This window comes from Rhipicephalus sanguineus, chromosome 3, assembly GCF_013339695.2.
Source record: "Rhipicephalus sanguineus isolate Rsan-2018 chromosome 3, BIME_Rsan_1.4, whole genome shotgun sequence".
NCBI classification, from domain to species: Eukaryota; Metazoa; Arthropoda; class Arachnida; order Ixodida; family Ixodidae; genus Rhipicephalus; species Rhipicephalus sanguineus.
Genome location: NC_051178.1, coordinates 154,940,609 through 154,952,880, shown reverse-complemented (window position 1 = coordinate 154,952,880; position 12,272 = coordinate 154,940,609). Strand labels below are relative to the sequence as shown.

The 12,272-nt window shown below is 49.2% G+C and overlaps 1 protein-coding gene across 1 annotated transcript in view; it reads left to right on the top strand.

The window, feature by feature from the left end:
• Window positions 1-6,266, top strand: part of LOC119387508 (neuroligin-4, X-linked) — a 76,609-nt gene extending 70,343 nt beyond the window's left edge. Inside the window, exons 8-10 of the mRNA XM_037654915.2 lie at window positions 2,160-2,230; window positions 3,349-3,456; window positions 4,031-6,266. Coding sequence (XP_037510843.1) covers window positions 2,160-2,230; window positions 3,349-3,359 — 82 coding nt within the window. The 3' untranslated portion in view covers window positions 3,360-3,456; window positions 4,031-6,266. The remainder of the gene's footprint in view (window positions 1-2,159; window positions 2,231-3,348; window positions 3,457-4,030) is intronic.
• The last annotated feature ends 6,006 nt before the right edge of the window (window positions 6,267-12,272 follow it).

The window sequence follows — 12,272 nt, the reverse complement described above, 5'->3', positions numbered from 1 at the left end:
GAACCGAGTTCGAATTAGCGATGCTTTTATTGTATGACTAGATAATTTCTGGCGGTTTTCCTTGCCGTGCACTGACCAGTATGAAATTTGCTTAGCTTCGGTGTCGCAATGAGAACTGGCGTATTGAACCCACCACGGCCGATGGCACGATTCTACCGTGTCGGGTCGCGCGTTCCCGGCAGATGCATTGCTGACGTACACGTGTCGGGTTAGAAATCGAATAGCTGTGATCGTATAGAGAGAGATGGATACAGAAAGATCAATGGCATAAAAATGGAGGCGACCTTAATCCTTGACTGAGGTGTCTGTAAGTGGCGCTTGCACGTCGGCGTTCGTGTGCCCCGGTGTATTCCTTGGGTCTCTGTTTCGCGCGCTGCCGAAGCTGATCACAGAGGCCACGTAGAAAGAAGCGCGTGGTTGAGCTCTGCTCCGCCAGGTGCCGCAGCGATCCTAGCTGCACACAAAACGAATGAACTCATTCAGTTAGTTATTCAGACTGTTAATTGGCCCTTATCTTAAGTAAACTTTTGCTCCGGTATTACATGTATTCAATGTAGGTCTTGACTTGAACCAGAACGATCGGTTTCGTACCAGTTTTATTTTTTGAAATAAATTTCCTGGATATTCGGAAAACCGGAAGTGCTGGACCGGAAGCGCTTGGAAGAGAAACAAGGGAAAGAACAATGTGCGGGACAGCAAGAACGCTAGAGTGCGGTGTCAATGTTTTAGTTCACTTTGTGAAAGCAAACGTAGTTAAGTGCCTTTATAGGCGCTTACAGCGCAAGTTGTTTCTAATGTTCCTAAGCTCAAAAGGCATGGCGACAATTAGTTCAGCAAGACAAAAAGAGCGAGATAGAGAGAGAGCTTATCGGAGTACATAGACACTCCGCTTCTTTCTCGCTAATCGCCTGTTTAAGCGGTGGTGTTCGCTAACGAGTTTTTGAAAGCGTTGCTCAGGTACTAATCTCGTCCTCCGAAAAAGAGACCTTGTAATTAGTGCCTGTCTTAAACCTCTCCCCGCTTTCAATAAATCTAACGGCTGCGCCCGCCGCATTTCGCCGACACGACGGTCTGCAGATTATCTGCAGCCGATCTTGACTGGTGGGGGTTTTACGTTGCTCAGGTGCTCAGTGGATTACGGTGGACATGTCGCGTCCGTTCCATTTGTGCATACCTTTCTTTGGTTTGCACCACAACACCAGTACCGCACCACTCCGTACTAATCTGGATTACTTAGTGCGTTCATTAACGACCGCATGAATTCCTACAAATTGGCGTCTCGTCCCGCCTGTGTCGAAATGCGGCGCAGGAATCGAACTCCTAACCTCCCATACAAACACAGAACGTCGTTATAGCCAGAAAACCACGGAGGCGAGGCTTTGCGGGAGCGTGCGTACGGGAAAGTTTGATAAGAAGGATAGTCATGTGGTCGTCTGAGTTGTGATTGCACCTTAGAGCCCGCGCATTCGCGATGTCAGTTTGCGTTTACATAAAAAAAGAAGGTATCAGATTTCGTTGGTTTGTAGATACTTCGGGATATGGCTCAACCTACTGCAGCGGATAAGCCCTATATATGCACAGATGATGTAGTTATCGTTGTTTAAGAGAATTAGTATAGGCGTATGAGCCAACTGGCTCACCTGTCAGCGGACACCCAAACTATCCTGCGGCCAAAGAAGAGGAGAAAAGAAAAGGAGGACGAAACCAGGATGGCGAGGGAAGCGAAGATGGTGATGAAAAAAAAAAATAGATGCATTGGTTTCACAACATAACGAAGCTTCTAAGGCAAGAAACATCTAGATTTTCGAAGGCTACTCTGGCGGTGCGCATCACAACGGAGGGTGGCTGACTGCACGACATAGTACGTCGGCGCTGGTTTTCTTCTATGCGACTCGAAATAATTGAAGTATAGGTGGTAAACGACGTCAGCCAGAGGTGTTGTAGCGTACACAATGTAGCGAAGACACCGTTGGCTGCCGTTGGCGTTGGACTGATTCATGATGACCAAAAAAAAAAAAAACAGTGCTATATAGGACGAGACGGGATAGGAAGGACCACAAAGGCAGCCCAGTGTCTCTGTGCTCCTCCAGTCTTGTGAGTACCGAGTGCGTTCTTCCGTTCACTCCTACTTTTCTCACTTTTTTCTCGTGCCTTCTCAGAGAGCCTCAAGAGAACGTGTGTGTGATGCAGTGGAGGAAACCTGGCTGCCTGCCCCCTTCTGGAGCCCCCGGTGAGTAACGTGCCTTTTGTCGTGGCCTCCGTGATCGCACCGTTGCCCCTTTTTAGCTGCGCCGTTGCAATCTCGATGGCTTTACGAGAACTCATTGTTGAGCTGCATAATATTTGCTAAAGGCACGTTTTTTTGCTCGAAAAGAGGAACGGAGGCGGTAAATGGCGACTGCATCGTTCAGGACACAGATTCACGAATACATGCACAAAGGATAGGAAATGCACAGTTATGATACCTGTCTGGGGTGTGAATGACGGAATATGTGGGCAGTAGTAGCTAGGATAACGAAATAGGTGGGTATAAGTAATTGAGATAACGCGCAACGATTTGCTATCAGGTGTGGTGAACTTCAGGTTGTATCGCGTTTGACAGGGGGCGCTCGGGCGGAGTTGTTACTGGCAGCCTTTGCAAGCCTAGATCCGCCTGCAGAAAACATTAGTCCTCCTCCTCAGATTTCATAAAATCTTTATACGGGTATAGCACGGGCAATCTAGGTCACGTCGACACCTGCCCGATCAAGCCAACCGCGATCAAATAACACGATGCCGATCGGTCTTGAACACGATCAAAAATTTACCGTGTGACACCCGCATGACATTCACGGGTTGCAACTGAGGCTTTCGAAATTTGCTTCTTGGACAGTAGAATGGCCTGTATAGCGCGAATTTTATTTAATATTCAAATAAGATAAATTGACGGAAGTACCTGCCCTCGGAAGCTACGGGGAGGACGGGAGATAGTTGTAGGTAATGTGTACTGCTGTTGAATCCTATAGGTGCTGTTCCAGTTTTCTCACACGCGTGTTCGTCTTTTTCGCTTCTTTGTGCAAGACTCGTAAGTTCGAGGAGAATTATGTCCAAGCTCGTGATCAGAAGGCAAGGTAAACGGCTGAATTTCTGCGTATAGTTTGTCCTTCTAGTCAGGAAAGACTAATGTCCTTCTAGTCGGGTTGCGTCCTTCGCATATGGCGACTTACTTCCTTGACGACAACCTCCCTGTCCTTGCATCTATTTGTTCCTCCTCCTTCCTTGACGACCCTTGAATTGCGTGACATAACTATTTCAGGAAGCACTCAGTAAAAGACAGCATCGTGCTTTCGTCTTACGAAATATATGCAGGCTCCGGATAGCACACGCCCACCTCCGGGACTCTCCGACCAGCCCGACGAGATGCGGGCCATGAATGCACTGGCTGCTGAAGGCTGAAATCGACTCGACTTCTTGTCGGTACGTTTCGTCCATTGACAAGAAGCAATTTGTAGCACAAAGCCACTAGGAAATCCATACGGATTTCTCAGAAAGGAGTCTTCTAGTTGAAGAAATATGCGTCCTGGTCCGGGTATCGAACACCCCTTTCCGGGGTGGTCGCTCTACAAGTTGAGCTAACCAGGATGCTAGCAATTGGCAGTGCGAGGTCGAATTAGTCAACAGATCGAAGCACGTGGACATAGAATATTGCAAATGAGTTCTGCGCAACTCCGCAAGGTGACGGAAGGGTTATGAAATTTGCCAGTGATGACTATATTAAGGCACTGGGCTAGTAATGTAATCATAATAAAATCAGTTCTGGGGAAGCAGGTGGATAAAAGGTTCACGGAAATCGAAAGTTGTTGTCCACCTTTTCGCAGCACGAAGCGGCTCTGGGTTTGAACTTTTACGGAACATGACGGCGACGGCAAAAATGCGCCACGAGTGTTCATATAATTGCTATCGCAAAAAAAAGGCTGTCGAGTTCGTTTAGACAACGACGTTCCTTCGCGGTGTGATGTTCGCCATAACTGCAGTTTCGTTGCTTTCGCAGGTATCCTATGGCCTTCGACTGGAACGTGCAATGTCGTTTCCCGCACGTGCACGGTCATCTTGAGTGAATCGGGCTGAACACTTCTGTGCTGGCGCAGGACCGGTGTGTGGGAGTGCGGAGAGTGCTGGAGGTTATAGTGTGTGCGGCGGGAACGCTTCTTCGGCGTGTTGGGACGCTGTGTGTCATTCCGCCGCGTGCAGACACAGACACGGACTGCATGGTTGAACGCACAAAAGTGGGGTGTGGTTGCTGGATGTGTCTAAACGACGCTGCGCTTGGAGAAGTCGTTCTGTGCTCGTACGCAATGACAATAATCGCCGCGAAGATCAAACGAAAGCGAAGCGGGGAAGACTGTCGTCCCGCGGTGACTTGGGTTGTGGACGTGTTTGTTCGCGTCCGCACAACGTCTTATCGACGCTACACTGGTTTTTATGAAGTGGTTGAGAGGACTGTGGCTTTCAGCGGATAGCCTTCCTCGCGCGGAAGTGTCATGCTTGAAGTGGGAAGTCACTGTGAACAAAGGCGGCTGTTAAATAATGTGTCGTGTTTTGTCCCAGCGACCATGCTATTCACCGTTGGTTCCATCGACGACGTTCTGCTATGAATGTATCGTCTACACCAGCGGCGCCTTTGCGCACATATCTCATTTGAGCACGCTATAGCGCGATAGCTGGCTATTCGCGCCTAAGCCTATACACCACGAGGCCAAAAATCAATGTGTTTTGTCTCTGCATTGAACGTGTGTCATAATTTTACATTCTGTCATGTTTAGATTGAGAGAACACTGCCAGAGCAATACGTCCTGGACAGTTTTCACCGTGTGTTGTGTGCTCAGCGGAAGTGTCAAAGGTCACTCATCGACTGACTTTGTATACCACCCGTAGCGTTTATATGTAGTCCAACGCGCGGGCATTTTACAAACCCCAGCCGAAAAAATGGGTTTGTTCGAGGCACGCTTTTGCTGACGAGTCAAGCAGTTTTCCTCGGGAGCCACCAACCAACAGGTTCGATCGAAAAGCAAAACTTAACCGGAGTTGGCTAGCGAGCTCTATGCAGGCAAGGTGGACAAGACGGGTGGCATCATTTGTGAGCAAGTGATAACGAAGAAGATCCACCTACATCCTAAACTGAACGAGACTGCAGCGAGCAATTCTGCAATACCGCAGTTGGCTAATGGTGAAGGCATCTGCGCTCTAACGGCAGTTATCACCGTCGTATCTGAACATAGTTGACGGCTTTGTTAGCCAGCTATAGTTGGACCAAGAAATCCTTTTCAAGTTGGCCGAAGCTTCACTTGGTAAATTCCTACCACTCAAGTCTGGTTGACCGATAAGTAAAGTGAACGCGGCCACGAGGTTTCACGTGTCCGGCAGTACAAGACTCATGGCTTCAATTGGTCACCAAGCTGAACCAAACAACTTCTGCCAGCAAGTGCGGTCAAAACTGTATGCCCTTCACGAGCTGCGCGGTGTTGCGTCGGCGTAAAAGCCAAGTGAGCTCCGTCAACTCTGCCGGCCAAAATCAGTGGCTCAATACGTATCAAGATGGACCAAACAAGTTATGCCAGATACGCGGTTCAGCGATTCAGATGCAACAAAGTTCATGAGGCGAATCGAGTCCCGCAAGAGAAATTCCAGCGAGAAGCTTCATCAGGACGTTGTTACAGAAAGGCTGGCTAACCTATCCAATTGGGAAGCTGAACCGGGAAGCACTTGATCTGAGAATTCGGCCAGCTACTCGTTGGCAAGAGTAACAAGGGCTGAGGAATTGAGTGACTTCTATAACCGAAATTGGTAGAATGAAGTGCTGGTATGAAGAATTGGCCGGCGACTCTCATTTGCCACGTCAGTGGAACGTGCATCGAGGAACCTTGCTCTGCCTACGTCGTACAGACCAAATCGCCGGGAGTCGAGTCCTGTTCAATAAGTTCTACCAGGTTCCATCGACACAGACTGCCCCAAAGAAAGGACAGTAGCCGAATTCCGTCGGCGAAGTGTTATCTCAGGGCACTCTGTGCGGAAGCTGCACCTCATTCAATGCGCGTTGAGGCGATGACGTCACGTCGATCACTGCATGTTGTACTACGTGTACAGTGCTCCGTTGTGTTGGAACGTCCCCTTTGTTACGCCCCGATATCCACGAAAAAAAAATGTTGTCGAGAACAATGACTCCGAGAAAAAAAATGAACACGTGTATGTGTACAATCACGATGCCAGTAAAATGAAAACAGCGAGAAGTGTACGGAACGTTTGAATTGAGAGGATCATATCATAAAACACGCATGTATACCTCCACCGACTCCGTGCATGTCTGGCGTTTTCACATCATGCTTGTCCAAAACAATGAGTCGAAATGTAACGTGTGAGCTGTTATTCAGTGGTTGATGGTGATAGTACCCATAGGTTAGCGTATGACGCATGCGCAGTGGCGACCGTAGAGGTTAAAAAAAAATCTGAAGTGGAACCTCTCGCAAGACCTTACCGGCAAAAGAGAAGCCAGGCATAATTTTCATTACAGCAATAGTTTCTAAAGCCTCTTGGTTGCATCAAATGCAAACGCAAATCTTTGCGCACCCGTTTCGAAAACTGCATATTTTAGGATAGCGTTTGTACTCCGTAAACCTAAACGCACGAGAACCGCGCCCGGATCTTCACGAAGACAAGGCGAAGGAACTTTGGGTATGCAGGCTGTCTTCGAAAAAACAAACAAAAGGGCCCGAGATGATAGTACGAAGAGTGGTTAGCGTATGACGCATGCGCAGAGGTGGTGACCCGAGGCGCTTGCGTGCGCGAAGCTCTGGACACGATATTCTAAGGCCGTCTGCTGGGTCTTCTCTGTCCTTACTCGGACGTGACCTTGTTGTTCGCTTCTATATGACGTGTACTCTTGGCTGCATCGAATCGAGTAACATCTTTTTCGAGAAAACTGTAAGGCAATGGGACAACTGTCACCCTTCGCAATAGTGAAGAAAGAACAGTTAGCAGTTGGTGTGCGTCGATCAGATTGAATCATTGCTCCCAAAGCACCCTAAAGGTAAGTGCGCCTCCCCTAGATCCCAAAACTTAGATCGTCATCAAATCTCTGGCGCGGAATGCTCACATATCGTAGAGGGACGTTTGATTACGAATAGCTGTGAAGAGACATGACAGATACATGACGCCGCGAGCTAAAACGTAAAATGCTTTGCGTTTTTGATATAAAGGCGCATCACAAAATTGTAAACGTATAACCTCGACGTTCGTCGACGCATTTAATATTTGCAATCATCATATCCACATAAAAATTCTATAGAGTTCTTGTATATCGCGAACGTGTACATGAGTAAGTATACATTTATTGAGTGATTTACTGATTTGGTCAACATACCCAACGCAACGCAAGATTGTGAAAGACATGCTGGTGGTCTCGTGAATAATTTAAATCGCCAAGGAATCTTCGACGACACCCAAACTTCGGCACTCAATACAAACATATTTTTTTTCCCTTTCGTTGCAGTGCGACCGCCTTAACCGGTAACTGAACCCACGACATTTTGCGCAGCAGGAGAAAAAACAAAGAAACAAACAAGCAAACACAAATAAACACTAGCGCCTTCATGTGCATCTTGTATAGCAGCTGAGAACAGCATTTAAACCGATTTGATATATGAGCTTGGGTATTACGAGATGCTGGTTAGTAATGCCGTTTGGATTGAAGAGAAGGTAAGTTGAACCCACGACCGAATTTTCAGTAAAGTCAGTGCACCGTAGGCTCGACAGATGATGGGCAGCGCTTGTGCTAAATCACGGTTGAACATCGTCGTATGCCACATACACGCTATTACAACAGAAAAACAGTAACCCCGTTAAATGCCGCCTATCGCTGCGAAGCTCGTGAAAGCTCCGTGGAGCGGTTACATGCACAAGTAGTCACACAGCATGCGCGACCATGATTCTGCACTTTTTGTACAGCGTGAAACCAGTAGTAACTGTTAGGATTTTACGTCCCAAAAGCACGATGTGTCCCAAAACCATGAAACCACGATGGGGCGTTGTAGGGGAGGGCTCCGGAAATTTGGACCACCTGGGTCTCTTCAATGCGCACCTAAATCTAAGTACACGGGCCTCTACTATACGCATACCTCTTTCCTCTCCCCATCATCACCCTTCATGACTAATTTTTTTCCCTTTTCCTTTTCCCCTGTGCAGAGTAGCAGGCTAGAGCGCACTAGCTCAGGCCGACCTCTCTGCCTTCAAGTAAATTCTCTCTCTCTCTCTACTATTTCCCCTCTAGTGAAATGCGGCCGCCGCGGCCGGGATTCGATCCCGGCCGCGGGACATTCGGGTCAGCAGTCGAGCACCATAACCACTAGACCACCGCGGTGGGAACCACGCAAAATCAAGAAATACAATTATTCGATCTATTGGGCGATTCGGTGACACACATCGCGTTTCACCGGTGGCCTGGACGAAAATCGTTTTCGAGTGCGCCAGGCGAGACACGCGACCTCGCGCGGGAGGGGTTTAAGCGTTGAAGAAACGCACTTTCTTAGCAACTCGCGCTCGAAGTATACACTCCCGCATAACAGCGGCCTCCTTTCTAGCCTGGTGTTCCTGCACCGGAGCAGGTGTGACGGTCATTCGTCATTGTCGCGGCCCTGCCGCGCAAAGAGCACCGATAGTCCATCTCCACCGGTGAATCTGTCCCGGAGGAGCTCATCAAGGAGGAAAGATTGTTGCGGGTGAGCGACGACCGGCCCTAGCGTCGTATTTTCGGTACACGCACACATCTACAGCCCGTGTTTACCTTCAGCTATAGGTCTCACGCTCGAGGAAAAAAATAAGCTCAAGAATAATCAGCGGTGTCTTCAGCCTGCATAGTGCCAGGTTGCTCTGTCTGTCCTTGTTCGCTCACTGCCCTGCAGAGCCACGAGGCATCAACGTGAATGAGCGGAGAACAGCCCGTGAAGCGTTAGAAACGCTGATACACTGTGTTGGTCGGCATAGTATACATTAAGGCGAAAGTCTTAGATGCCTCATCAAAATTCACCGTCGGCGTCGACCGCCGCCCGCGGCGCCGGCGTCAACGCGAGTGACGCAAAAGATCTTCATCACCATACGACGTCATCATGGTGTCACAGATCACCAAATTTGTTACGTCACCATGACGTCGCATAACGTGGCGTCACATGATGACGTCATCACATGCATGAAATCGTCGCTTGGCCAAGGGTGGGCCGATCGCTGAGGCAGTGCAAAAGCAGGTGAGGCGCAGAAAGCTTGCACTGCCTCCGATCCTGGAGGCAGTGCAAAACCACATTAGGTAAAGAAAGCTTTCGCCTTCTAGTCGTCTTTGGCGAATACAAAGGGGGCCCTGTGAGTTTTATTGGAATACGGCAGCGCTTACGAGAAACGAGAATGGTGCACGCATGCGCGGATCCAGGGGTTGTGTTCGGATGTTCCGACCCTCCTTTTGAAGTACGTGTACGCAGTGCCACTGTACGGCACGTGACTAATCAATGTAGTCCTTCTTCCCAGAACGCTTACTGTTCGGAATGTCGAAATGCCGTATTTCCTCCTAAGCAATCAGCTTCTGCCACGGTCCAGAACCCTTCAAACGGCCTGTGAAGAGGCGTGGCTCAGAGCGACCTGCTAGCGACAAGGCGACTGCTTACAAACACACTCACGAATGCTGGCCGAAATGGAAAGGGGGGGAGGGGGAAGGGGTCAATCAATCTCTATGTATATTCGTGCGTGTGTTTGTATGTGTGCGTGTATACTCACAAATGCAGAACAGAAATTTCAGGACCCGCCACTGTGGTCTAGTGGTTATGGTGCTTGACTGCGGACCCCGAAGGTCGCGGGATCGAATCTCGGCCGCGGCGGCCGCACTTTCAACGGAGGCAAAAATGCTTGACGCCAGTGTACTTACATTTAGGTGCACGTTAAAGAACCATAGGTGGTCGAAATTTCCGGAGCCCTCCACTACGGCGTCCCTCATAACCATATCGTGGTTTTGGGACTTTAAACTCCAACGATTGTTATTAGAATTTTCGCGGGTGGGGCGGTTGGAAACCTGCCATCCTTGGGTACGCCGGTGCCGGCTGGCACTATCGCACCGCGTGTACTTATCGTCGGCCAGTTATTCCTGATACTTGGAACACACACGCGGTGCGATAACGCCAGCAGGAACAAGATTCTAACGCTGCGGTGACGTCGACTGAAGGCAGGTTTCCCAAGGCAACGGCCAAGAAATATCGAAAGTGTACACGGATCCTCGGACTATAGCAGACCGACGCTAACCTGTGCTGACCATGCAGAAAGGCATGCTTTCAGCTGTTCCCGTTTCTTTTCATCGCGTGCGCGGTCTGTAGCCTGACAGCGCGCGTGGACTGGCAACTTTTCAAGCTCGGTGGCTCCAACATAGAAGAACCCGGAGCCTTCTAATGTAAGCGTATGGTAATGATCTTTATTTTTCCAAATGATCATCTTATCACTCTCAGGAAAGAGTAACGACTGCACGAACGCTGCCCCTCTGCAGCGATTCAACAGTGACGCGACGCTTCCCACGTTCTGCAAGGCTGCGCAGAATGTCAGAGAGATGAAATGCGAGATGTCGAGCAGCGCGACCCCCGTCACAGTCGCTGAAAGCGGACCCGACGCCGAATCGAAGAACGCCTTCGCTCTTCCCCGAAGAAGATAGCGTGTTGCCCGCTCCGATAAGCCAGCATATACGCGCTCGTGTCGACTCCGCAGCACGCAGCCCGTCTTAGATAGCAACCCATCTATCTCCCCGCCATGGTGGTCTAGTGGTTATGGCGCTCGACTGCTGACCCGAAGGTCGCGAGATCGAATCCCGGCTGCGGCGGCTGCATTTTCGATGGAGGCGAAAATGTTTGAGTCCCGTGTACCTACATTTAAGTGCACGTTAAAGAACCCCAGGTGGTCGAAATTTCCGGAGCCCTCCACTACGGCGTCTCTCACGATCATATCGTGGTTTTGGGACGTTAAACCCCAAATATTATTGGCAGCTCATCTATCCGGTGCGAGGAACAATATCGCATTAGGGACAACTTTCCGTGCGACTGACTGCTTGGCTGGCTTTCATATTTTCGTTTTATTGCGATAGCAATTATATTGACAGTTTCGGCTGGTTTTTGTCAGTCCCCGTCGCCGCCGCCGTCATGCACCGTATATATATATATAAACGCCCCAAAGAAAAATAATTCAGAAAAATGCTTCCGAAGTGCGGAATCGAACCAGAGACCTCTCGCTCGGCAGCGCGTAGCGCTAGCCACTACGCCACGTAACGCAGATCGTCAACGTAGCTAACGGCGAGCGTTACATACACGCCCTTTACCGCTGGCCGGACTCAGAGACGGCAGGCGCCTATAAGCGTTTCTTCATTACCAGTGAGATGGCGCGAGGAGCGCGCTGGACGAGGAGCACGCCGTGGAGATGCTCTTTGCCCTTCAGGGCGTGGTCGCCTTCGTGCGCTTATCTCAAGGAAATAAGGGGGGCGGGCGCGGGGTAGAGCGGGGGGTTGTATGTCTTGTGCTTTCCCCGCGATGTCCGCGCTGAAGTCGCAGAGCGTACGACGGTCACTTCGCTCGCTGCAGCGGCCGCGTTTGCGAAAGCAGCGTGCTGTTTAAACAGAAATAAGTAACAACTGCGACGTTTAGTTCGCGCTCGTCCTGTGTATACCTGTTCGTTCGTTTCGAGCGTCCTGCTTTATGTTTCAGCAGTGCGCTTCAAGTATCGAGCTGTGACGCATGATAGTTCGCGCTCGTCCTGTGTGCGTTCTTTTCGTGCGTCCTTTGGGCTCGAGCGACGCGCTGACAATTTCGAGCTGCTTTCTGTTCTTCTCGTTACATTGCAATTTGTTGCTATCGCATTCATTGCTTCGCCGTTGCGCCGAAACTGACTTTTTTGGTGCCCTTCATTACTGGAATAATAATAATAATAACAGCAACAACAACAACAACAACAACAACAACAACAACAACAACAACAACAACAACAATAATAATAATAATAATAATAATAATAATAATAATAATAATAATAATAATAATAATAATAATAATAATAATAATAATAATGTGGGGTTTCGCGTTTCAAAACCGCGATATGATTATGAGGCATGTCGTAGTGGAGGGCTCCAGAAATTTCGGCCATCTGGCGTTCTTTAAAGGGGTCATGAACCGCATTTCCAAGCAATTACGGAATGACCTCAGGAGCCATGTTTATTGCCTCACGAGTCG